At 46.1% G+C, this 25,000-nt stretch overlaps 1 protein-coding gene across 3 annotated transcripts in view; it reads right to left on the bottom strand.

Moving 5' to 3' along the window:
• The window catches only part of LOC123748482 (uncharacterized), a 129,431-nt gene that overhangs the window by 22,247 nt on the left and 82,184 nt on the right, over positions 1 to 25,000 (bottom strand). For 2 of the 3 annotated variants that reach the window (XR_011230809.1, XR_011230810.1), the window contains exons 8-19: positions 23,896 to 23,992; positions 22,625 to 22,762; positions 17,691 to 17,831; positions 16,804 to 17,012; positions 16,205 to 16,315; positions 15,836 to 16,081; positions 14,240 to 14,307; positions 13,215 to 13,286; positions 12,143 to 12,278; positions 11,500 to 11,648; positions 9,881 to 10,006; positions 6,805 to 8,015 (exon numbers count right to left, since the gene is read on the bottom strand). Coding sequence is in view for 1 of the 3 variants with exons in the window: in XM_069337686.1 (XP_069193787.1) it covers positions 7,731 to 8,015; positions 9,881 to 10,006; positions 11,500 to 11,648; positions 12,143 to 12,278; positions 13,215 to 13,286; positions 14,240 to 14,307; positions 15,836 to 16,081; positions 16,205 to 16,315; positions 16,804 to 17,012; positions 17,691 to 17,831; positions 22,625 to 22,762; positions 23,896 to 23,992 (1,778 nt within the window). In the remaining 2 variants the exon portion in view is untranslated. Of the gene's footprint in view, positions 1 to 6,757; positions 8,016 to 9,880; positions 10,007 to 11,499; positions 11,649 to 12,142; positions 12,279 to 13,214; positions 13,287 to 14,239; positions 14,308 to 15,835; positions 16,082 to 16,204; positions 16,316 to 16,803; positions 17,013 to 17,690; positions 17,832 to 22,624; positions 22,763 to 23,895; positions 23,993 to 25,000 lie in introns of those variants that run through there. The other variant, XM_069337686.1, reaches the window with a different exon arrangement.

Genomic DNA, 25,000 nt, shown 5'->3' with positions numbered 1-25,000 from the left:
TGTACATATATATACATATGCGGTAAATCCAGAGAAATGAAATATGGAATTTTCCGCATACAAATGATTATTGTTTCGTGATCGTCAATTGCATATATACATATACATACATATACATTCACATACATATTCAATCACCCACACAAATACACACATCAATAATCTTTGTATCACAAGTGATTCAACAAGAGGCTCACAAGTCACTATACTAGGCACTACATCTATGGCGAGTCGTCCAATTACTAGTCTTGCTCTACACCCACCCAACTGGGCGGCAGCTTTACAGTCATGTGCTCCACACCCACCCAACTGGGCGGCAGCTTAACAGTCATGTGCTCCAAACCTACCCAACTGGGCGGCAGCTTAACAGTCATGTGCTCCACACCCACCCAACTGGGCGGCAGCTTTACAGTCATGTGCTCCACACCCACCCAACTAGGCGGCAGCTTAACAGTCATGTGCTCCACACCCACTCAACTGGGCGGCAGCTTTATAGTCATGTGCTCCACACCCACCCAACTGGGCGGCAGCTTAACAGTCATGTGCTCCACACCCACCCAACTGGGCGGCAGCTTAACAGTCATGTGCTCCACACCCACCCAACTGGGCGGCAGCTTTACAGTCATGTGCTCCACACCCACCCAACTGGGCGGCAGCTTAACAGTCATGTGCTCCACACCCACCCAACTGGGCGGCAGCTTTATAGTCATGTGCTCCACAGCCACCCAACTGGGCGGCAGCTTTACAGTCATGTGCTCCACACCCACCCAACTGGGCGGCAGCTTAACAGTCATGTGCTCCACACCCACCCAACTGGGCGGCAGCTTTACAGTCATGTGCTCCACACCCAACCAACTGGGCGGCAGCTTTACAGTCATGTGCTCCACACCCAACCAACTGGGCGGCAGCTTAACAGTCATGTGCTCCACACCCACCCAACTGGGCGGCAGCTTAACAGTCATGTGCTCCACACCCACCCAACTGGGCGGCAGCTTTACAGTCATGTGCTCCACACCCAACCAACTGGGCGGCAGCTTAACAGTCATGTGCTCCACACCCACCCAACTGGGCGACGGCTTTACAATCATTTGCAGGAATTACTTACAGTAAGCAAATTTTAGATACTTCGCTAAGATTTCGGGCAGCACATCATTATAAATGAAGTACTTACACTTTTCTTGGACACCAATGATGGTGTTATCTCTGAATTCCGCGATTTTTTTAAAATTCCAGTACTGTATATAATGACGCAAAGTATGCGAATAGTTCTGCAATAGTGATCCTATCCTGCGTCATAATTTACATACATATCTACTTCTGTTTTGTGTATTAAAATTACTACATTTTTATGTTAATTTATTTCTGTAAATGATGATGATGATAAATTTCAATAAATGTAAGTAAGAACATAAGAACGGAAACTGGTCGCGTAAATGGAAATGGTTGGGTACATTTCCTTTCACCTACCTAATGCGAATATTCATGTGTCCGGACACTGGCGATGGTGTGGTATTGCCTATTTATTTGACCATATCTTTGCTTTCATTTAAGATATGTTTTCCTTGAAATGTATTTACATTATCGTCTACATCTGTCTTTATTCTGAAATAAAAACCTTTGACGTTACTTTGCATATATGTACATTAATTATAAAATTGATTGGCTTGTGTGCAGGCCTTCACACTCCCAGGGGGCCTGGTAGCCTGGTGGATAGCGCGCAGGATTCGTAATTCTGTGGCGCGGGTTCGATTCCCGCACGAGGCAGAAGCAAATGGGCAAAGTTTCTTTCACCCTGAATGCCCCTGTTACCTAGCAGTAAATAGGTACCTGGGAGTTAGTCAGCTGTCACGGGCTGCTTCCTGGGGGTGGAGGCCTGGTCGAGGACCGGGCCGCGGGGACACTAAAAAGCCCCGAAATCATCTCAAGATAACCTCAAGATAACCTCCCTGAGCGAGCCATCAAGTAACTATAAAAAGGCATATATCTTCACTTTCACTTCAGTTATATTTATACCAAAGTATTAACATGCAGCTTATATGTCTTTCTGATGACATAAAAAACTTCGTTTTTTACAATATATAGATTCAATTAACATTGATTTTCAAAAGGTCATAGTTCCCATCGAAAGGGAGAGCGTCGGCCAAGAAGCCTTGTTTAAAATATGAATATTTTTCCTCTCTAATAAGGTATAATCTCTGTGATGCATTAACACAAACTATTTTATATCTGCCTTTCTGATAACATATATAAATATAATCTTTATTTGTGAATATTTGTTAATTAAGCAATATATCAGAGAGCGTGTAGGGTTCGGTGTTCTATGAACGAAAAGGACTGGAGTAGTTTAAATAGCGAACGCATACCAACGAATAACGCTAGTATCTATATAACAAATTTATTGTCATGTGGAATTGATTTAACTTCCAGACACTTTTTTTTAATAAATATTAAATATTTTGTGGCTGTTTATGAAAAATATTATTATAAATACACATTCTACTTGTTAATATTACCAATTAAATTTGCGACAATTTGAGCCATGAAATACGACGACTGGATCACTGTGTACAGGAGGCTGTTATGGCAGCAAACACTCTCCAGGCGACCATATATCTTGGATAAGTCGCTCCACACAATTGTCGCTTGGACCGTCGACTTCCTATGGCGTCACCTCTCACATATTTACGTCTCATTTCGTTATGAAATTAGATTATTTCAGAGTAAAAATAGGTTTGATCATGTTCTACGTGTAGCACCAACATTATAGTAAGTAAATATACCATATTTCTTCATTACTTACGTAATGCTAGGACGATTTGGGTAGTTTTGGCCTGATTTGGGCCGACTTGGGTAATTCTATGGACCCCTCACGGGAGACATCTCCTGTCACGCAGGGTGCAGTTGCACCTCCACAGATCTCCAGTATCGGGTCCGGCTAATTACCACAAGCTACCACAAGCTTCAGAAAGCTTCCTGGCAATACGTTATTAATGAATAAATATATGTTAGGTTAGGCTGACCTAACCTAACCTAACCTAAACTAACCTAACCTAACTTAACCAAACCAAACCTAACCTAACCGAAGCTTGGATCGTCGACTTGATTTGGCGTCACCAGCTTTTTATTTCTCGTCTAATTTCTTTATAAAAAGATACTTTTTCAGATTAAAATTATGTTTTTTCGTGTTGTACATTCATCACCAACATTATAATGAGTAAATATATCATATTTATTCATTACTAACGTACTGCCAGGAAGCTTTGTGAAGTTTGTGGTAGCTTGTGGTAATTAGACGGACCGGCTCCGGGTAGTGGAGCGACTTATCCCAGACACATTGTTTCCTAAAGAGTATTTGCTGCCATATGAGCCTCCTGTACCTACCTAACCTAACCATCCTAACAAAACCTAACCTAACAAACCCCTTAACCTAATCTATCCAAACCTAACCTAAATATAACCTGTAGCCAACAATATATCTTGGATAAGTCGCTCCACAACATTGTCGCTTGGATCGACGACTTCCTATGGCCTCTCATGCCACTTAATACTTTCGTCTAATTTCGTTATAAACGTATATTATTTCGGAGTAAAAATTTGTATTTTTTCGTGTTCTACTTTTAGCACCAACGTTATAGTGAGTAAATATATCATATTTATTCATTATTTACGTAATGCTATAAAGTGTTGGGTAGCTTTGAGTAGATTTGGGTAGCTTTAGGTAGCTTTGGGTAGATTTAGATAACTTTGGGTAAATTTAGGTAGATTTGGGTAATGAGACGGCCTGGGTGACTGGTATTGCCTTAATATCTCAGGTTATGTGAATTCGTAATTTACCTGAATTTACCTTAAGGCCGCTAACAATGCTAGTAGCCTCGACGGGGACAGGAAGCCAGCTGCTTGTCGAAGGTCTCCTCATTTGCCCTGTTGATTTTTTTTTCCGGCAATGTTGTACAAGAGCAGCAACCAGGTTATATCTTGGGGTTATCTTGGGGTTATCTTGTGGTTATCTTGAAGGTTATCTTGAGGTTATCTCGAGATGATTTCGGGACTCAGCGTCCCCGCGGCCCGGTCCTCAACCAGGCCTCCACCTTTTTGTTACACATCCCAATGAAGCAGCAGCTGTCTAACGCCCAGGTACCTATTGACTGCTTGTATATATATATATATATATATATATATATATATATATATATATATATATATATATATATATATATATATATCTACCTGACTGGCGACGCTGGTATATCTGGTTTAATTATTTGTGAAGGGAAAGAAAGCAACATTAATTTTGTGGACTTTATTATAAAACATATATGATGAACTACACGTGACGCCTCTGAACCTTCCTAGATCAGCTGACTAATGTTTACACCAGATCAGCTGATCATTGTTTACCAAATCAGCTGATCATTGTTTACACCAGATCAGCTGACTAGTGTTTACACCAGATCAGCTGACTAGTGTTTACACCAGATCAGCTGACTAGTGTTTACACCAGATCAGCTGACTAGTGTTTACACCAGATCAGCTGACTAGTGTTTACACCAGATCAGCTGACTAGTGTTTACACCAGATCAGCTGACTAGTGTTTACACCAGATCAGCTGACTAGTGTTTACACCAGATCAGCTGACTAGTGTTTACACCAGATCAGCTGACTAGTGTTTACACCAGATCAGCTGACTAGTGTTTACACCAGATCAGCTGACTAGTGTTTACACCAGATCAGCTGATCATTGTTTACATCAGCTGACTAGTGTTTACCAGAACAGGTGGTAAACATAACAGGTGTTCGGAGACACATAAACATGACACATGTGTGTGTTATATCCATCAAGGTTCCCCAAAAATGATCAGTTGAGAAATGTTATCCCTAACATTGGCTTGTAACTGTGGAGGTTATATGTGTTTGAACAACCTGGTTTGCTTGTTATCAAGCTTGTTCATCTATGTTCACTATAACATCAAGCTTTGTAAGTATATGTATATATATATATATATATATATATATATATATATATATATATATATATATATATATATATATATATATATGTATATATATATATATATATATATGTATATATATATATATATATATATATATATATATATATATGTATATATATATATATATATATATATATATATATATATATATGTATATATATATATATATATATATACATATATATATATATATATATATATGTATATATATATATATATATATATATATATATATATATATATATATATATATATATATATATATATATATATATATATGAATGAAAACTCACACCCCAGAAGTGACTCGAACCCATACTCCCAGAAGCAACGCAACTGGTAACTACAGGGCGCCTTAATCCGCTTGACCATCACGGCCGTCAAAAGGAAGTGATAGCCGAGGCTATTTGAGCCACTTCCCCGACGGCAACTCGGATGGTAATCTTGGGCATAGCATTTCACCAAATCACCTCATTCTTTGGGGCACACGTGAGGAACACAAATGCGAACAAGCCTGAATGGTCCCCAGGACTATATGCGAATGAAAACTCACACCCCAGAAGTGACTCGAACCCATACTCCCAGAAGCAACGCAACTGGTAACTACAGGGCGCCTTAATCCGCTTGACCATCACGGCCGTCAAAAGGAAGTGATAGCCGAGGCTATTTGAGCCACTTCCCCGACGGCAACTCGGATGGTAATCTTGGGCATAGCATTTCACCAAATCACCTCATTCTTTGGGGCACACGTGAGGAACACAAATGCGAACAAGCCTGAATGGTCCCCAGGACTATATGCGAATGAAAACTCACACCCCAGAAGTGACTCGAACCCATACTCCCAGAAGCAACGCAACTGGTAACTACAGGGCGCCTTAATCCGCTTGACCATCACGGCCGTCAAAAGGAAGTGATAGCCGAGGCTATTTGAGCCACTTCCCCGACGGCAACTCGGATGGTAATCTTGGGCATAGCATTTCACCAAATCACCTCATGACGGCCGTGATGGTCAAGCGGATTAAGGCGCCCTGTAGTTACCAGTTGCGTTGCTTCTGGGAGTATGGGTTCGAGTCACTTCTGGGGTGTGAGTTTTCATTCGCATATAGTCCTGGGGACCATTCAGGCTTGTTCGCATTTGTGTTCCTCACGTGTGCCCCAAAGAATGAGGTGATTTGGTGAAATGCTATGCCCAAGATTACCATCCGAGTTGCCGTCGGGGAAGTGGCTCAAATAGCCTCGGCTATCACTTCCTTTTGACGGCCGTGATGGTCAAGCGGATTAAGGCGCCCAGTAGTTACCAGTTGCGTTGCTTCTGGGAGTATGGGTTCGAGTCACTTCTGGGGTGTGAGTTTTCATTCGCATATAGTCCTGGGGACCATTCAGGCTTGTTCGCATTTGTGTTCCTCACGTGTGCCCCAAAGAATGAGGTGATTTGGTGAAATGCTATGCCCAAGATTACCATCCGAGTTGCCGTCGGGGAAGTGGCTCAAATAGCCTCGGCTATCACTTCCTTTTGACGGCCGTGATGGTCAAGCGGATTAAGGCGCCCTGTAGTTACCAGTTGCGTTGCTTCTGGGAGTATGGGTTCGAGTCACTTCTGGGGTGTGAGTTTTCATTCGCATATAGTCCTGGGGACCATTCAGGCTTGTTCGCATATATATATATATATATGTATATATATATATATATATATATATATATATATATATATATATATATATATATATATATATATATATATATATATATATATATTGCGTTGGAACAAGCATGGCAAATAATTCAGGGTCACCCTAGGAGACACAGGGTCACCCTAGGAGACCCTGGGTCACCCTAGGAGACTCCTGAGTCATCCTGGGAGACCCTGGGTCACCCAAGGTGACTCCTGGGTCACCCTAGGAGACCCTGGGTCACCCTAGGAGACCCTGGGTCACCCTAGGAGACTCCTGGGTCACCCTAGGAGTCCCTGGGTCACCCTAGGAGACTCCTGGGTCACCCTAGGAGACCCAGGGACACCCTAGGAGACCCCCTGGGTCACCCTAGGAGACTCCTGGGTCACCCTAGGAGACTCCTGGGTCACCCTAGGTCACCCTAAGTGACCCTGGGTCACCCTAGGTCATCCTAATTGACCCTGGATCACCCTAGGTCACCCTAAGTGACCCTGGGTCACCCTACGTCACCCTAAGTGACCCTGGGTCACCCTAGGTCACCCTAAGTGACCCTGGGTCACCCTAAGTGACCCTGGGGGGTCACCAAGGTCATGTGTTAAAAGGTCCAGTGACATTGATGGGATAAAATGTCAACATTAGCTTGTAGGGAGAACACCTTTTTAAATTCTGTTACGACACTCGTTTTAAACCTTCTGAAAATGGCGCGTTTTTGCACTTCACGACATTGTTTTCTAAGGTCCATCAACACGAGGTCAGCATGCAGCATATACTGCAACGGAGCATTATAAAACGGTTCATCATTGCATGCTGGTTTAAACAGACCACCTTGAATAGACCCCCAATATATTTACAGCATGATTCAAAGTCAAAGGTTAAACGCCTTTGAGGTCTCGAACTAATTCTTTCTTTCTCCGATGGAATCACTGCTCTCGTTCTGAACGAGACTTCGACTCCAGAAGCCGAAGACAGCATGCAAGGTTTCGAATACTTCGACTCAACTTCGACTCCAGATGCCGAAGGCAGCATGCAAGGTTTCCAAGACCTCGTCTCAACTTCGACTCCAGAAGCCGAAGACAGCGTGCAAGGTTTCCAAGACCATGTCGGAGCTTCCTTGAAGCCCCAGCACGGCTACAGCCACGGCCCACGCCCACCAACATGCCCACACGCCCGCGGCCAGGGGCGAGGGCCTGCCTGATCCCGGCTGTTTTGGGTTCGGAACCGTGTCGACGACTTCGGCCAGGACGTAGAGTGAGAGTCGAACGTCGTGGTGGATCTTGGGGTCGCGTCTGTTGATCATCTGAGCCACTAGCTGGACCGGCTTCTCGCAGCGGGTCTGTGATGGGGGAGATTAATCGATTAGTCGCTAACTCACTCTAGATAGGACAAGGTTATCTTGAGGTTATCTTGAGATGATTTCGGGGCTTTAGTGTTCCCGCGGTCCGCTCCTCGACCAGGCCTCCACCCTCAGGAAGCAGCCCGTGACAGCTGACTAACACCCAGGTACCTATTTTACTGCTAGGTAACAGGGGCATAGGGTGAAAGAAACTCTGCCCATTGTTTCTCGCCGGCGCCTGGGATCGAACCCAGGACCACAGGATCACAAGTCCAGTGTGCTGTCCGCTCGGCCGACCGGCTCCCTAATCGATTTAAGGTTAATCGATCGTTTAATCGATTTTAAGGTTAATCGATTAGTCACTCGCTCACTCTAGATAGGACAAAGTTAATCGATTAGTCACTCGCTCACTCTAGATAGGACAAAGTTAATCGATTAGTCGCTCGCTCACTCTAGATAGGACAAAGTTAATCGATTAGTCACTCGCTCACTCTAGATAGGACAAAGTTAATCGATTAGTCGCTCGCTCACTCTAGATGGGACAAGATTAATCGATTAGTCACTCGCTCACTCTAGATAGGACAAAGTTAATCGATTAGTCGCTCGCTCACTCTAGATAGGACAAGGTTAATCGATTAGTCGCTCACTCACTCTAGATAGGACAAGGTTAATCGATTAGTCGCTCGCTCACTCTAGATAGGACAAGGTTAATCGATTAGTCGCTCGCTCACTCTAGATGGGACAAGGTTAATCGATTAGTCGCTCGCTCACTCTAGATAGGACAAGGTTAATCGATTAGTCGCTCGCTCACTCTAGATGGGACAAGGTTAATCGATTAGTCGCTCGCTCACTCTAGATAGGACAAGGTTAATCGATTAGTCGCTCGCTCACTCTAGATAGGACAAGGTTAATCGATTAGTCGCTCGCTCACTCTAGATAGGACAAGGTTAATCGATTAGTCGCTCGCTGACTCTAGATAGGACAAGGTTAATCGATTAGTCGCTCGCTCACTCTAGATAGGACAAGGTTAATCGATTAGTCGCTCGCTCACTCTAGATAGGACAAGGTTAATCGATTAGTCACTCACTCACTCTAGATAGGACAAGGTTAATCGATTAGTCGCTCGCTCACTCTAGATAGGACAAGGTTAATCGATTAGTCGCTCGCTCACTCTAGATAGGACAAGGTTAATCGATTAGTCGCTTGCTCACTCTAGATAGGACAAGGTTAATCGATTAGTCGCTCGCTCACTCTAGATAGGACAAGGTTAATCGATTAGTCACTCACTCACTCTAGATAGGACAAGGTTAATCGATTAGTCGCTCGCTCACTCTAGATAGGACAAGGTTAATCGATTAGTCGCTCGCTTACTCTAGATAGGACAAGGTTAATCGATTAGTCACTCACTCACTCTAGATAGGACAAGGTTAATCGATTAGTCGCTCGCTTACTCTAGATAGGACAAGGTTAATCGATTAGTCACTCACTCACTCTAGATAGGACAAGATTAATCGATTAGTCGCTCACTCACGATAGGACAAGGTTAATTGATTAGTCGCTCACTCATTGTAGATAGGGCAAGGTTAATCGATTAGTCGCTCACTCATTGTAGATAGGACAAGGGTAATCGAATTTTCGGCTCAATACGCCTTCATCAGAGCAAAATAGAATCAATCTATTTTGCTCTGATGAAGGCGAATTCAGCCGAAAACGCGTCTAGCATTATCTATTTTTCACATGTAGTTTTTCCGCATAACTGGATCAGTGTTTTTGTGATCATTATTGCATATATACATATATAATAACCGACAACTCCTCACCCCCTGAAGGATTCGAACCGAGACAACCAGGGACAAACAACTCACCCTCTCCTCCTGGAACATGTATAGGGTGTAGTTATGGTTCCCAACGCCCGAAGAAATTTGGTAATGGCGGACTTGGAGCACTAAATTATCCGTTGTGTGTTGGTAGAGCTCCAGACGGCACTCCTCCTATGGAGATAAGACTTCTGTGAGGACCCTGAGGTACAGGCAACTATCAGCACAAAACACTAAGCCATTAAGGCTCTATAGCGCTGGGAAATCGAGATAAGCATTTGGGGCGGGACGGCGGAAAGGAATGGTGCCCAACCAGTGCGGGATTAAGGGAGTGGAAGTTAGTGAACATATTAGCTAAGAATGAACAACTTCTTCGTTCTTTAAACATAGAGTTTCTGTCATAATGTGATAGATTATTATTATTTTTATGATTATATTTAAATAAATAAAAGTAATTCGTGTTTAAAACATGAATGGAACAGCAGAATTTAATGTTAATAAATATAATGAGAGAACCAGTGAATAACAACAGCTAAAAATTGTTAACTTAGTATATAATTTTGATATATTTTTTATATATTTAATTTTTTTTAATTTTTTTAATTTTTATATGGTATATAATCATCATTTGTATATAATTTTATTTCCAGGCACATGAAACTATCCATGATTTTTATAATTTGTTGATGAGTTTAATCCTACAATATTTATACTCCTGTGAGTACTTTTCTCCCACAGATGAGTAAGATAATTGACCAATTGTGAGTAATACAAGTCTGAGAGTACTCACCAACAAGCTCAATATACACTTTATATATAAGCTTTAGTTATTACGTTATTCGTAAGTTATTACGAAACGCGTTCGAGCGTCGCGTCAGACTAGGAATAAAACCATCGACAGTAAAAAGAAACATAAGAAATATTGAGAAAATTCGTGTTAGAATTATTAATCTTACTTTTTCGGTCATATTTAACAACATATGTTTACAAGAGAGACTGCTACCAAAATATGCTAATATATGCTTTAATATATATACTTTAACCCTTTGGGAAAAAATACTTTAACCCTTTGGAATGTCTTAAACAAAGTTAACAATATTTTTCCAATAATTAAGCCTTGAATAATGGATATAATTGGAATACCTCATCGCAATATTCATCATAAAATAGCTGTTGAATTTGATGATTTACGTCATGTAACAATATATAAAAATCATGTTAATTGGCAGTTTCAGCAAGAATGATCTGACGTGATAATTAACAATTTATTTATTTTATAATTATTGTTTATATAATAAATATTTATTAAAAATATAGTCCAAGATAATTTAGATGTAATTATATATATAATTTAATGAACTTCTGTAGATTTCTAATTAATTATGTTTAGAGCTGAACTTCACTCTAAAATTACAGGGCATTCTAAAATACTTTAGAATGGCCCTGTAATTATTCTCCAGATTTTAGAATGCACCACAAGAGGTGACAACACAACACAAAATAAGAGAATGAGAGACAAAATAAAAGAATGAGAGACAAAATAAGAGAATGAGAGACCAAAAATAAGATAACTAGAGAGCAAAATAAGCAAAGGAGAGACCCAAAAATACGGGAATCAGACCAAAAATAAGAAACAAAAGACTACACACAGAGTGGTATGGACTCACGCCCATGTCGGAGGAGATCGTACTGACGATCCTCTGGAGTGGGATCAGGGCGTCGACGGCGCCGCCCCGGGTGACCGCCCGCAGAAGGTCTTCCTCCGTCCTACTGAACCCTACCAGCAGGAACAGTCCCGTCGGCAGCTGGTACTCTTCTGCCGGGAGAACATGGGCTGGTATGTGGTTACTGGTGACGGTATGTGGTGGTTACTGGGTACAGTATGTGGATACTTGGGGTGGTATGTGGTTGTGTTGGTGAGTAGGGATTAGGGCGTTGACAGCGCTGCCCCGAGTAACCGCTCGTAAAAGATCGTCCTCTGTCTTACAAAACTCTACTGGTGGTGGTATCTGGTTACTGGTGCTGGTATGTGGTTACTGGTGACGGTATGTGGTTACTGGTGCTGGTATGTGGTTGTGTCGGTGAGTGAGATTAGGGGCGTTGCCGCCGCAGATGACCGCTCGTAAAAGATCGTCCTCCGTCTTACAAAACCCAACTTGTGTTGGTATGTGGTTACATACCATCATACATAATACACACAGTGTTTCACTAATAAACACATACGGTCTCAGGCACTCTAGGTACTCATCTGTCCGGGGTCTGGCACTCTAGGTACTCACGTGTCCGGAGTCTGGCACTCTAGATACTCACCTACTCGGGGTCTCATGCAGATAAAGTCTCCGGAGTAGCACATACACTCTCCGCGATAGGCCTGGTAGGCTGGGGCCTTGTGGTTGTAAACAGCGTAGTCCGTCTCACAGGGCAGGTTCTCAACACACTCCAACACCTGCAACACACATGTGTGGGCCGGTAAACACCTGTCATTTGCATATATGACTCGCTATTTACATGTATTTTCATGTTTATTTTCCATTGTTTGGTGATTTATGTACTGGTGATGACTGCTGGGTTTCTGAATTTATGTAAGGCAGGTGTGTGTGCCATATGTGTACTCCCTGCGCATGTGTGTACACACCTGTCTTTACCTCGAGTCTTGTATATTGAAAAAATCATTTGAATCGAGCAAATATTTACTATTAGTTCCTTTAACATGAGTTTTAGTATCATGATTGCTCTTCACAATACTGTGAAAACATATAATATATATATAAATCTTACACTATATGGTTAATATAGCCAGCACTGTTGTCATATATATATATATATATATATATATATATATATATATATATATATATATATATACATATATTGCAAGCCATCCTCCTGTTTAGACAGTATCTATTGGGACTATGGTCAATAGTCAGAATTCGTATTTACTTAGCTTTTAGATAGTAGTATACTGACTATTAAGGAATTATTTGAAAATATATTTACCTAAAATACAGTGTTAGATATTGCTAGGTCTAGTATAGCTCACATATGTACTATATTAGGCCTTATATATGATGTATAAGGCCTAAGGAGGTTAGGTTAGTTTGTGCATTGACCAGACCACACACTAGAAGGTGAAGGGATGACAACGTTTCGGTCCATCCTGGACCATTCTCAAGTCGATAGGTTAGTTTGTCAAAGCAACACAAATAAAAATAAAATAGAAAATGCTAAACGCGTTTTCGGCTCATTTTGCCATCATCGGAGCAGAATAGAATTTTGCTACGATGAAGGCGAATTAGCCGAAAACGCGTTTAGCATTCTATATTTTTTCACATGTGTTTTTTTTCCGCATACTTGAAGGGGGGGGGGAGGGTTGTAAACTCACCTCACACTTGGCCTCGAGATGCCGCTCACAGAAGCACAGCTCAGAGCAATCCTTCTCACCATCTGTGTACAACTGTGGACAGACAGGCACACTATCAAACACCTTCATATATCACCACCAGTATTACGGTATAATAGCAACGGGTGATTTTAGCACGAATCTTCTCTATATTTGTGTCTATATATTTCAATCTTCGCTATATATTTCAAGCCCAACCACTTGGGGTGGAGGGTAAAGCGACGGTCTGGCATCATGCAGGTCGGCGTTCAATCTCCGACCATCCACAAGTGGTTGGGCACCATTCCTTTCCACCGTCCCATCCCCACTTGGGGGTGGAGGGTAGAGCGACTGTCTGGCGTCATGCAGGTCGGCGTTCCATCCCTGACCATCCACAAGTGGTTGGGCACCATTCCTTTCCACCGTCCCATCCCAAATCCTTATCCTGACCCCTTCCCAGTGCTATTTAGTCGTAATGGCTTGGCCCTTTCTCGTAACTCCCTCCACGTATATTTCTTATTGTTTGATTGAGAAAGTGGTTGAATAATTCACCTTCAAATGTCATTCTACAGTGACGTACAGCCTGACGCTAAGAAATGCATTTCGCTGAGCCCGTCAACATTCTCAAAGGCAGAAGTGACGTGGACCCCAAATTAGGTGTCGCCAAAATGGTAGAATGTACCCAAGTTTGATGGCTGTTGGAAATTATTGAGATTGTTTAATATGTAGTGCTTCGGCAGTGTCTAATCTGTTGTCGTTGTATCTTGTCGACGATTTGGGTGTCGCTTGTCAGGATATCTCTGGTGTTGTGTGTAGACATTATATGTTCCTTCATTATGGTGTTGGCGCAGTCTCAGCCGCCATGAAAAGATGAGGATGTCTTGCCTATATATTGATATCATTGCGGCTGACAATCCCCAAGTGGGCAGATGTCGACACGGAAGACAATCGTCTCTAGAGAGAGAGAGAGAGACAGAGAGACAGAGAGAGACAGAGAGGGAGAGAGAGACAGAGAGAGAGGTACGTACCCTAATACTCTCGTGCTCTTCAATAATACGAGGTCTGGCCTCCCACCGCCTCTTCAGCTCACAGTACCCTGCAAAACATCAGCCTAACGTCAACACTCCACCACATTAATAACCCGCACTAACTAACCACGAATCATTCCGATACATTGCAACATTGACGACTGCATAAGCTGGCAAAGGGCTGACGTGCGTGGCCTTGCAGAACTGCCCCTGAAGGGTGAATATTGATTAACATTGCATTAAGCCTTCTCTTGCAACATTAGTTTAAGGTGGCGTGGGTGGCAAGGGTAGTGAGCTATCAGGGGAAAGTGCCAAGCCATTATGACTATATAGCACTAGGAGAAGGAGAGATGCTGCTGTTACCCATGCTGCTGCATGGGTAACAGCTTCTCTATATTGACCTGCTGCATGGGTAACAGCTTCTCCCCCATATTGACCTGCTGCATGGGTAACAGCTTCTCCATATAGACCTGCTGCATGGGTAACAGCTTCTCCCCCATATTGACCTGCTGCATGGGTAACAGCTTCTCCTCCATATTGACCTGCTGCATGGGTAACAGCTTCTCCTCCATATAGACCTGCTGCATGGGTAACAGCTTCTCCTCCATATAGACCTGCTGCATGGGTAACAGCTTCTCCTCCATATAGACCTGCTGCATGGGTAACAGCTTCTCCTCCATATTGACCTGCTGCATGGGTAACAGCTTCTCCATATTGACATGCTGCATGGGTAACAGCTTCTCCTCCATATAGACCTCCTGCATAGGTAACAGCTTCTCCTCCATATAGACCTCCTGCATAGGTAACAGCTTCTCCTCCATATTGACCTACTGCATAGGTAACAGCTTCTCCTCCATATTGACCTGCTGCATGGGTAACAGCTTCTCCACCATATTGACCTGCTGCATGGGTAACAGCTTCTCCCCCATATTGACCTGCTGCATGGGTAACAGCATCTCCCCCATATAGACCTGCTGCATGGGTAACAGCTTCTCCTCCATATTGACCTGCTGCATGGGTAACAGCTTCTCCCCCATATTGACCTGCTGCATGGGTAACAGCTTCTCCATATAGACCTGCTGCATGGGTAACAGCTTCTTCTCCATATTGACCTGCTGCATGGGTAACAGCATCTCCCCCATATAGACCTGCTGCATGGGTAACAGCTTCTCCTCCATATTGACCTCCTGCATGGGTAACAGCTTCTCCTCCATATTGACCTGCTGCATGGGTAACAGCTTCTCCATATAGACCTGCTGCATGGGTAACAGCTTCTCCCCCATATTGACCTGCTGCATGGGTAACAGCTTCTCCATATAGACCTGCTGCATGGGTTACAGCTTCTCCTCCATATAGACCTGCTGCATGGGTAACAGCTTCTCCTCCATATTGACCTGCTGCATGGGTAACAGCTTCTCCACCATATAGATCTGCTGCATGGGTAACAGCTTCTCCTCCATATGGACACCATACCCATCCTGTGGGTGGTAGTGGGGCACCATACCCACCAATATCCGCTAGTTAACCATAGACTTAAGGCTCCAATTGGGCAGTTTGAGTGATCTTAGAGACATGATAAACCATCAAATTACTTACTCTCAGGGAGTCTTGTGGTTAGCGAGGTGGTTGTAGTGCTGGTTGTGGTGGTGGTTGTGGTTGTGGTGGTTGTGGTGGACTGGAGAGTGGAAGAGGGGGTCCTTGGGGTACTGGCTTCCTGCCGCGCTTGGACCAGCGTCCCGTCGAAGTCTATCAGTTCGACGGCTGATGTCGAATCGAAATCGTCCTCGGTGTCGTATGCCCCCCCTTCAGGTAGGGGGGCCACCCGTTGCGTCACCCATTCATCTGCAAGCCCCAACCACCAACACATTAACCAAACCAGTTCTGTCAGCTAATAGGGCCACCAGGGCCTGACGGCTGAGTAGACAACATTCAGGATACATAATTCAAGACTCCGGGGATCCTCACCTGACTCATGCACTCCACTCTCCCTCCAGGCCTCATCTGGAGAGGTAGAAGGCTGAGCCTCCACCACCACGGCCTCCTCGACCTTCAAGTGGTAGCTCAGCTGCGCCTCCACTGTCAACAATGAGTTATTATGAGTACATCATTGTTCATCATGATGTACTGACTTAGCACACTGTATACATATGTATACTTATATGTATACTTATGTATACATAGGTATACTTATGTATACATATGTATACTTATATGTATACTTATATGTATACTTATGTATACATATGTATAATTATGTATACATATGTATACTTATGTATACATATGTATACATATACACTCACATGTATGCGTATGTCTGTATGAATTAATGATAAGCCCGCCATACCCAGTGGGGGTTGTGTGAAGGGTTGTGTGAGGGTTGTGTAAGGGTTGTGTGAGGGTTGTGAGGGGTTGTGAAGGATTGTGGAGGGTTATGAAGGATTGTGAAGGGTTGTAGGGGGGGTTGTGAAGGGTTGTAGGGGTGTTGTAGGGGGGTTGTGAAGGGTTGTAGGGGTGTTGTAGGGGGGTTGTGAAGGGTTGTAGGGGGGTTGTAAGGACCATACCTACACAAGGGTTGCCCCACAACAGCCTCCTCCAGGCGAGACACTGGTTCATCTCCTGCACTCCGGCCTCACTCTTGCACTCGCAGTCCGTGTGTAGTCTGGTGCCCAAGAGCCCCATCGCGCTCAGCGAACACGCATTTGCTGATCCCGCACACATCCCGGTCAGCAAGTCCGCGGCGCAGCCCACTTCGTACTGCTCCAGCTGGTACCTGGTGATGACAAGGTTAGATTACCAGGTTCGACTCCTGCTTGTGGTCCATAGGCCCATCGCACTTAATGAACATTAACTTGCTGATCCCGCACACTTCCTGGTAAACAGGTCCACGGCGCAGCCCACTTTGTACTGCTCCAGCTGGTACCTGGTGACGACAAGGTGAGTTATATTACCAGGTTCGACTCCTGCTTGTGCTCCATAGGCCCATCGCACTTAATGTACACTAACTTGCTGATCCAGCAGACATCCCGGTAAACAGGTCCGCGGCGCAGCCAACTTCGTACTGCTCCAGCTGGTATCTGGTGATGACAAGGTGAGTTAGATAACCAAGTTCGACCCCCAGCTGGTGCCTGGTGACAAGGGGGGGGGGGAGAAAGTGATTTAGTCTCCCCTGGAAAAGTTTAGTTTCCCCAGGGGAAAGCGCCAAGCCATTACGACTCTATAGCACTGGGAAGGGGGTCAGGATAAGGATGTGGGATGGGACGGAGGGAAGGGAATGGTGCCCAACCACTTGTGGATAGTCGGGGATTGAACGCTGACCTGCAGGAAGCCAGACCGTCGCTCTGTACTGTCCAGCCAAAGTGGTTGGGCCAGAGACCGGACAATATTCTGGACTAAACCATACTTACCGACTGACCAACCAACACCGGGCATGGAACCCCGACCCACTCACCTGCAAAGCCTGTGGGTGCGACAGTCCTGTCCCAGATGGTGGCACTGGGTGACAGGCAGCGTGTCTGTCCTCTGGGCACACTGCGGGTGCATCAGCTCCTGGGCCCTGGCACACGGGCTCGCCTCACCCGCGCCTTCTCTCCTGTTGAAACAATTCTTCCGTCACATTCAAGCCTACGCGACATCCTTCACGCGTTAATGTTGTGAGAGCAGTTGTTTATCCTGTCCTTACTGTGTTCAAGCATGTTGTTACTACTGTGTGAGCCCTGTGTGAGACTATGCTCAAGAGTATGCCGCCCAGTCTTGGAACCCCAGCCTTCAGTAACCAATCAAGAAAGTTAGAGAAGGTTGAAGTGTTTGCGTCTAGACTCGTCCCTGAATTGTGAGGGCTGGGATATGATGACAGACTGAAGGAACTAGACCTGACGTTACTAGAAGAGAGAGAGAGAGTGAGAGAGAGAGAGAGAGAGAGAGAGAGAGAGAGAGAGAGAGAGAGAGAGAGAGAGAGAGAGAGAGAGAGAGAGAGAGAGAGAGAGAGAGAGAGAGAGAGAGAGAGAGAGAGAGAGAGAGAGAGAGAGAGAGAGAGAGAGAGAGAGAGAGAGAGAGAGAGAGAGAGAGAGAGAGAACAGAGAGACAGAGACAGAGACAGAGACAGAGACAGACAGACAGACAGACAGACAGACAGACAGACAGACAGACAGACAGACAGACAGACAGAGTGAGAGAGAGAGAGGGAGAGAGACAGAGAGAGACAGAGAGAGACAGAGAGAGAGACAGAGAGAGAGAGAGAGAGAGAGAGAGAGAAAGACAGACAGACAGACAGACAGACAGACAGACAGACAGACAGACAGACAGACAGACAGACAGACAGACAGACAGACAGACAGACAGACAGATAGACAGACAGACAGACAGACAGACAGACAGAGACAGAGAGAGAGAGAGGGAGAGAGACAGAGAGAGAGAGAGAGAGAGAGAGAGAGAGAGAGAGAGAGAGAGAGAGAGAGAGAGAGAGAGAGAGAGAGAGAGAGAGAGAGAGAGAGAGAGAGAGAGAGAGACAGACAGACAGACAGACAGATAGACAGACAGACAGACAGACAGACAGACAGACAGACAGACAGACAGACAGACAGACAGACAGACAGACAGACAGACAGAGAGTGAGGCTAGCCCCAATAGAGAGGCTAGCCCCAACTGCATCGTGAATCTGGCACCAGAACCACAACCAAACCAATATGTAAACACTACAAAAAGCGGGAAATCAGGGCATTATAAACTGCAAAAACACCATCAACCACAAGCTACCACAACCCAGGTGACTGGTGTACACCCCACCGACCACCACACTACCACAGCAAGCCACCAGACAGCCCAAAATAACCTCCTAAAATAAGTTATATGCCATTTAGAGACGCGAGGCTTCCCCATTTCTCAAAGGTGATATCCCCAAAGCCTACCTTGAAGGCAGAGCCTTTGTTTACGTCCCAGAAACCTCAGCCGGGCTTTGTGGAATGTGAGAGGAATAAATCAGGAACTGCAGCTGTATGTGACATACATTTTTCAAGAGGGAAACTCCGGTAAAGAAGAGTTTCAGTTACAAAACAGAAGTGAGATAAAATTTGAAAAATTAAAGGTGTATACCCTTAAAAATATTTTAAAGTGTCGTACCTAATCGTCATAACTGTCGTATCTAATGGATAACTTGATATCTAATCGCCATTAGAGTGTTTTGAAGTGACATTCACGTTTGAAAGCCTAAATATCGTGATTATTTGATATCCGCCGTAAGATAACAGAAGTGGAAATGACAAGGAAATATTATAAGTACAATTTTTAGATAGAGATTTGTAATTGGGGGATTTAAATAGCAAAATGGGAACAGTTCCTCACAATAGCTTAATGGGGTAGGAATGTTGTAATAGGGATTAATAGCAATGGCTGTAGATTGAAATCTTGGCACAATGAGAAATTGATCAATACTAATACATATTTTAAACATATGGATATACATATACATGAAAAGGGAATAAATTAAAAAAAATTATACAATACAGCTTTGGTAACTCTGTGTATGATACTAGATCAGTGAGATGAGTATCTATAGATATCTGTAGAAGAGTATCTAAAGATATCATTTATCCTAAAGATAAGGGGAAGGTGTCTGCTGGCCCACACGTCTGCTCAGGCCCAGAGGGGGAGACGTCTGCTGGCCCACACGTCTGCTCAGCACCAGGGGGAAGGTATCTGCTGACCCCACCTCTGCTCAGCACCAGGGGGAGGTGTCTGCTGGCCCACACGTCTGCTCAGCACCATGGGGAAGGTGTCTGCTGGCCCACACGTCTGCTCAGCACCATGGGGAAGGTGTCTGCTAGGCCACACCTCTGCTCAGCACCAGAAGGGAAGGTGTCTGCTGGGCCACACATCTGCTCAACACCAAGGGGAGATGTCTGCTGATCACACCTCTGCTCAGCACCTGGTGAAGGTGTCTGCTGGGCCACACATCTGCTCAACACCAAGGGGAGGTGTCTACTGGGCCACACCTCTGCTCAGCACCAGGTGAAGGTGTCTGCTGGGCCACACCTCTGCTCAGGCTCAGAGGGGGAAGGTGTCTGCTAGGCCACACCTCTGCTCAGCACCAGGGGGGAGGTGTCTGCTAGGCCACACCTCTGCTCAGCACCAAGGGGAAGGTGTCTGCTAGGCCACACCTCTGCTCAGCACCAGGGGGAGGTGTCTGCTGGGCCACCTCTGCTCAGCACCAAGGGGAAGGTGTCTGCTGGCCCCCACGTCTGCTCAGCACCAGGGGGAAGGTGTCTGCTGGGCTACACCTCTGCTCAGCACCAGGGGGAAGGTGTCTACTGGGCCACACCTCTGCTCAGCGCCAGGTGAAGGTGTCTGCTGGGCCACACCTCTGCTCAACACCAAGGGGAAGGTGTCTGCTGGGCCACACCTCTGCTCAACACCAAGGGGAAGGTGTCTGCTGGGCCACACCTCTGCTCAACACCAAGGGGAAGGTGTCTGCTGGGCCACACCTCTGCTCAACACCAAGGGGAAGGTGTCTGCTGGGCCACACTTCTGCTCAGCAACAAGGGGAAGGTGTCTGCTGGGCCACACCTCTGCTCAGCACCAAGGGGAAGGTGTCTGCTGGGCCACACCTCTGCTCAGCAACAAGGGGAAGGTGTCTGCTGGGCTACACCTCTGCTCAGCACCAGGGGGAAGGTGTCTGCTGGGCCACACCTCTGCTCAGCACCAAGGGGAAGGTGTCTGCTGGGCCACACCTCTGCTCGGCCCCAGAGGGAAGTGTCAGTAGTGTAAAATGAGACAAAACATCAATTTGTTCACTCAAGTTATTGCAATCATAGAAACTTTTCCCCCAAAAAAATGCGTGGGTTAAATTTTTCCATTTTTCTTCGTTGTTCCACCGAGCGATGGATGGTTATTACGCAAGTTATGATAGGCGGAGGGAGTTGTAATGATGGGCGGTCATTGTCGCCGGCGGGTTGTGCCAGAAATGTATTTTCAGTTTTGTGTTTTATTTGGTTCATTTTTTGGTTTTGAGTGACACAGATATTGATTGTAAGCACTTGGGCTCCTCCAGGGGGGAGGGGGGGAGGGGGAGGGGGGCAGAGAGGGGGGAGGAGAGAGAGAGAGAGAGAGAGAGAGAGAGAGAGAGAGAGAGAGAGAGAGAGAGAGAGAGAGAGAGAGAGAGAGAGAGAGAGAGAGAGAGAGAGAGAGAGAGAGAGAGAGAGACAGAGACAGAGACAGAGAGAGAAAGAAAGCTAGAGAGAGAGAGAGACAGAGAGAGAAAGAAAGCTAGAGAGAGAGAGACAGAGAGAGAAAGAAAGCTAGAGAGAGAGACAGAGAGAGAAAGAAAGCTAGAGAGAGAGAGAGAGAGAGAGAGAGAGAGAGAGAGAGAGAGAGAGAGAGAGAGAGAGAGAGAGAGAGAGAGAGAGAGAGAGAGAGAGAGAGACAGAGAGAGAGAGAGTAACCAACCACCAACATTGAGCCAACAATGCCCAACAGTCTCGGAATGCCACGGTGCCACTAACCTCGTACAGGTGTGGCACAGGTGTCTGACAGATGTGGGCCTCAACAAACCCTCCCCCGTTATACCAGAACACTTCCCTAACGTATCGTAAAGTGCTTCACGTGGTTCAATTGTTTGGTTGGATTACCTGAGCCCAAACCCAGCTAACCCAACCAACACAACCAATCCCAGGCTATAATATGCCTATTATATGCCTATTATGGCCTATAATAGGCATATATAATATGTAATAGACAAATAGCAACCTATTATATCCCTATAATACACTACGTTAATTTGGGTTACGAAGGGCTGTTTGAAGCTCTACATATTATGTCGAGAACATGTGTCGCTAACAGTGTCTTCAAACTATGTTAAGAAATTGTGTTAACGGGCAGGGGGGGGAAGTGGAACAATAACAATGAGTACAGCGTCGGCAGGGGGGGAAATGGAACAATAACAATGAGTACGGCGTCGCCAGGGGTGGAAATGGAACAATAACAATGAGTACGGCGTCGCCAGGGGGGGGGAAATGGAACAATAACAATGAGTACGGCGTCGCCAGGGGGGGGGGGGAAGTGGAACAATAACAATGAGTACGGCGTCGCCAGGGGGGGGGGAGTGGAACAATAACAATGAGTACGGCGTCGCCAGGGGGGGAAGTGGAACAATAACAATGAGTACGGCGTCGCCAGGGGGGGGGGGGGAAGTGGAACAATAACAATGAGTACGGCGTCGCCAGGGGGGGGGGGGAAGTGGAACTACTAATAACCAAAAAAATTGCAAATGTAACGGGTTCTAACCCAATAGGTCTAACAAAACACATCTAACAGGTGTTAGAATCGCATCAAATGCAACTGATGTGAATTGCAACTTGAGGAACCATCTAGTCTAAGGGAGGCGCCACGTACCTACAGACACAGAGTGCCATTCTGAGTGCCAGCTCCAAGTTGGCCTCCTTCAGGTGCTTGTACAGGTCCTGTATGGCACTCCTGCAGGCGTCCTGGTGGCAGTAGGAGGCACAGTGCCCAGTCACGGCCTTCAGATGGCTGTCAACGGCGCCAAACCAAAAGGAAAATGGCTGAAGATGTTGATAATTCTGTATATATATATATATATATATATATGCATTTTAATTCGCAATTGAAATTATACAAGTTTAGTCCTGGGACGCGTGTCCTCAACCCACAGTGTGTCCCCCAGGTCCTCAACCCACAGTGTGTCCCCCAGGTCCTTAACCCACAGTGTGTCCCCCAGGTCCTCAACCCACAGTGTGTCCCCCAGGTCCTCAACCCACAGTGTGTCCCCCAGGTCCTCAACCCACAGTGTGTCCCCCAGGTCCTCAACCCACAGTGTGTCCCCCAGGTCCTCAACCCACAGTGTGTCCCCCAGGTCCTCAACCCACAGTGTGTCCCCCAGGTCCTCAACCCACAGTGTGTCCCCCAGGTCCTTAACCCACAGTGTGTCCCCCAGGTCCTCAACCCACAGTGTGTCCCCCAGGTCCTCAACCCACAGTGTGTCCCCCAGGTCCTTAACCCACAGTGTGTCCCCCAGGTCCTCAACCCACAGTGTGTCCCCCAGGTCCTCAACCCACAGTGTGTCCCCCAGGTCCTTAACCCACAGTGTGTCCCCCAGGTCCTCAACCCACAGTGTGTCCCCCAGGTCCTCAACCCACAGTGTGTCCCCCAGGTCATCAACCCACAGTGTGTCCCCCAGGTCCTCAACCCACAGTGTGTCCCCCAGGTCCTCAACCCACAGTGTGTCCCCCAGGTCCTCAACCCACAGTGTGTCCCCTAGGTCCTTAACCCACAGTGTGTCCCCCAGGTCCTCAACCCACAGTGTGTCCCCCAGGTCCTCAACCCACAGTGTGTCCCCCAGGTCCTCAACCCACAGTGTGTCCCCCAGGTCCTCAACCCACAGTGTGTCCCCCAGGTCCTCAACCCATAGTGTGTCCCCCAGGTCCTCAACCCACAGTGTGTCCCCCAGGTCCTCAACCCACAGTGTGTCCTAGGACGCGCGTCTACACCCCACAGTGGGTCCTAGGACGCGCGCTTACAACCCACAGTGGGTCCTAGGACGCGCGCTTACACCCCACAGTGGGTCCTAGGACGCGCGTCTACAACCCACAGTCACAATAGGAGCGCCACCCCCCACAGTGGGGGGCATGACAGGGGAGACTTACCTAGAGCAGCCGTCGTCAGCCTGACAGTCAGTGAGGGCGACGTGACAGGTGCCAACTATCTGTCTCACCTGTACAAGGGACACGTCCTCGTCTGTCTCTGCGGGCAGGGGGGGAAGTGGAACAATAATAATAAGTACAGCGTCGGCAGGGGGGGAAGTGGATCAATAACAATGAGTACAGCGTCGGCAGGGGGGGAAGTGGAACAATAATAATGAGTACAGCGTCGGCAGGGGGGGAAGTGGAACAATAACAATGAGTACAGCGTCGGCAGGGGGGGAAGTGGAACAATAATAATGAGTACAGCGTCGGCAGGGGGGGAAGTGGAACAATAACAATGAGTACAGCGTCGGCAGGGGGGGAAGTGGAACAATAATAATGAGTACAGCGTCGGCAGGGGGGGAAGTGGAACAATAATAATGAGTACAGCGTCGGCAGGGGGGGAAGTGGAACAATAATAATGAGTACAGCGTCGGCAGGGGGGGAAGTGGAACAATAACAATGAGTACAGCGTCGGCAGGGGGGGAAGTGGAACAATAATAATGAGTACAGCGTCGGCAGGGGGGAAGTGGAACAATAATAATGAGTACAGCGTCGGCAGGGGGGGAAGTGGAACAATAATAATGAGTACAGCGTCGGCAGGGGGGGAAGTGGAACAATAATAATGAGTACAGCGTCGGCAGGGGGGGAAGTGGAACAATAATAATGAGTACAGCGTCGGCAGGGGGGGAAGTGGAACAATAACAATGAGTACAGCGTCGGCAGGGGGGTAAGTGGAACAATAATAATGAGTACAGCGTCAACAGGGGGGGAAGTGGAACAATAATAATGAGTACAGCGTCGGCAGGGGGGGAAGTGGAACAATAATAATGAGTACAGCGTCGGCTGGGGGGGAAGTGGAACAATAATAATGAGTACAGCGTCGGCAGGGGGGGAAGTGGAACAATAATAATGAGTACAGCGTCGGCTGGGGGGGAAGTGGAACAATAATAATGAGTACAGCGTCGGCAGGGGGGGAAGTGGAACAATAATAATGAGTACAGCGTCGGCAGGGGGGGAAGTGGAACAATAATAATGAGTACAGCGTCGGCAGGGGGGGAAGTGGAAC

Source organism: Procambarus clarkii, chromosome 38, assembly GCF_040958095.1.
Source record: "Procambarus clarkii isolate CNS0578487 chromosome 38, FALCON_Pclarkii_2.0, whole genome shotgun sequence".
Taxonomy (NCBI): domain Eukaryota; kingdom Metazoa; phylum Arthropoda; class Malacostraca; order Decapoda; family Cambaridae; genus Procambarus; species Procambarus clarkii.
This window is presented reverse-complemented; position numbering and strand designations above follow the sequence as displayed.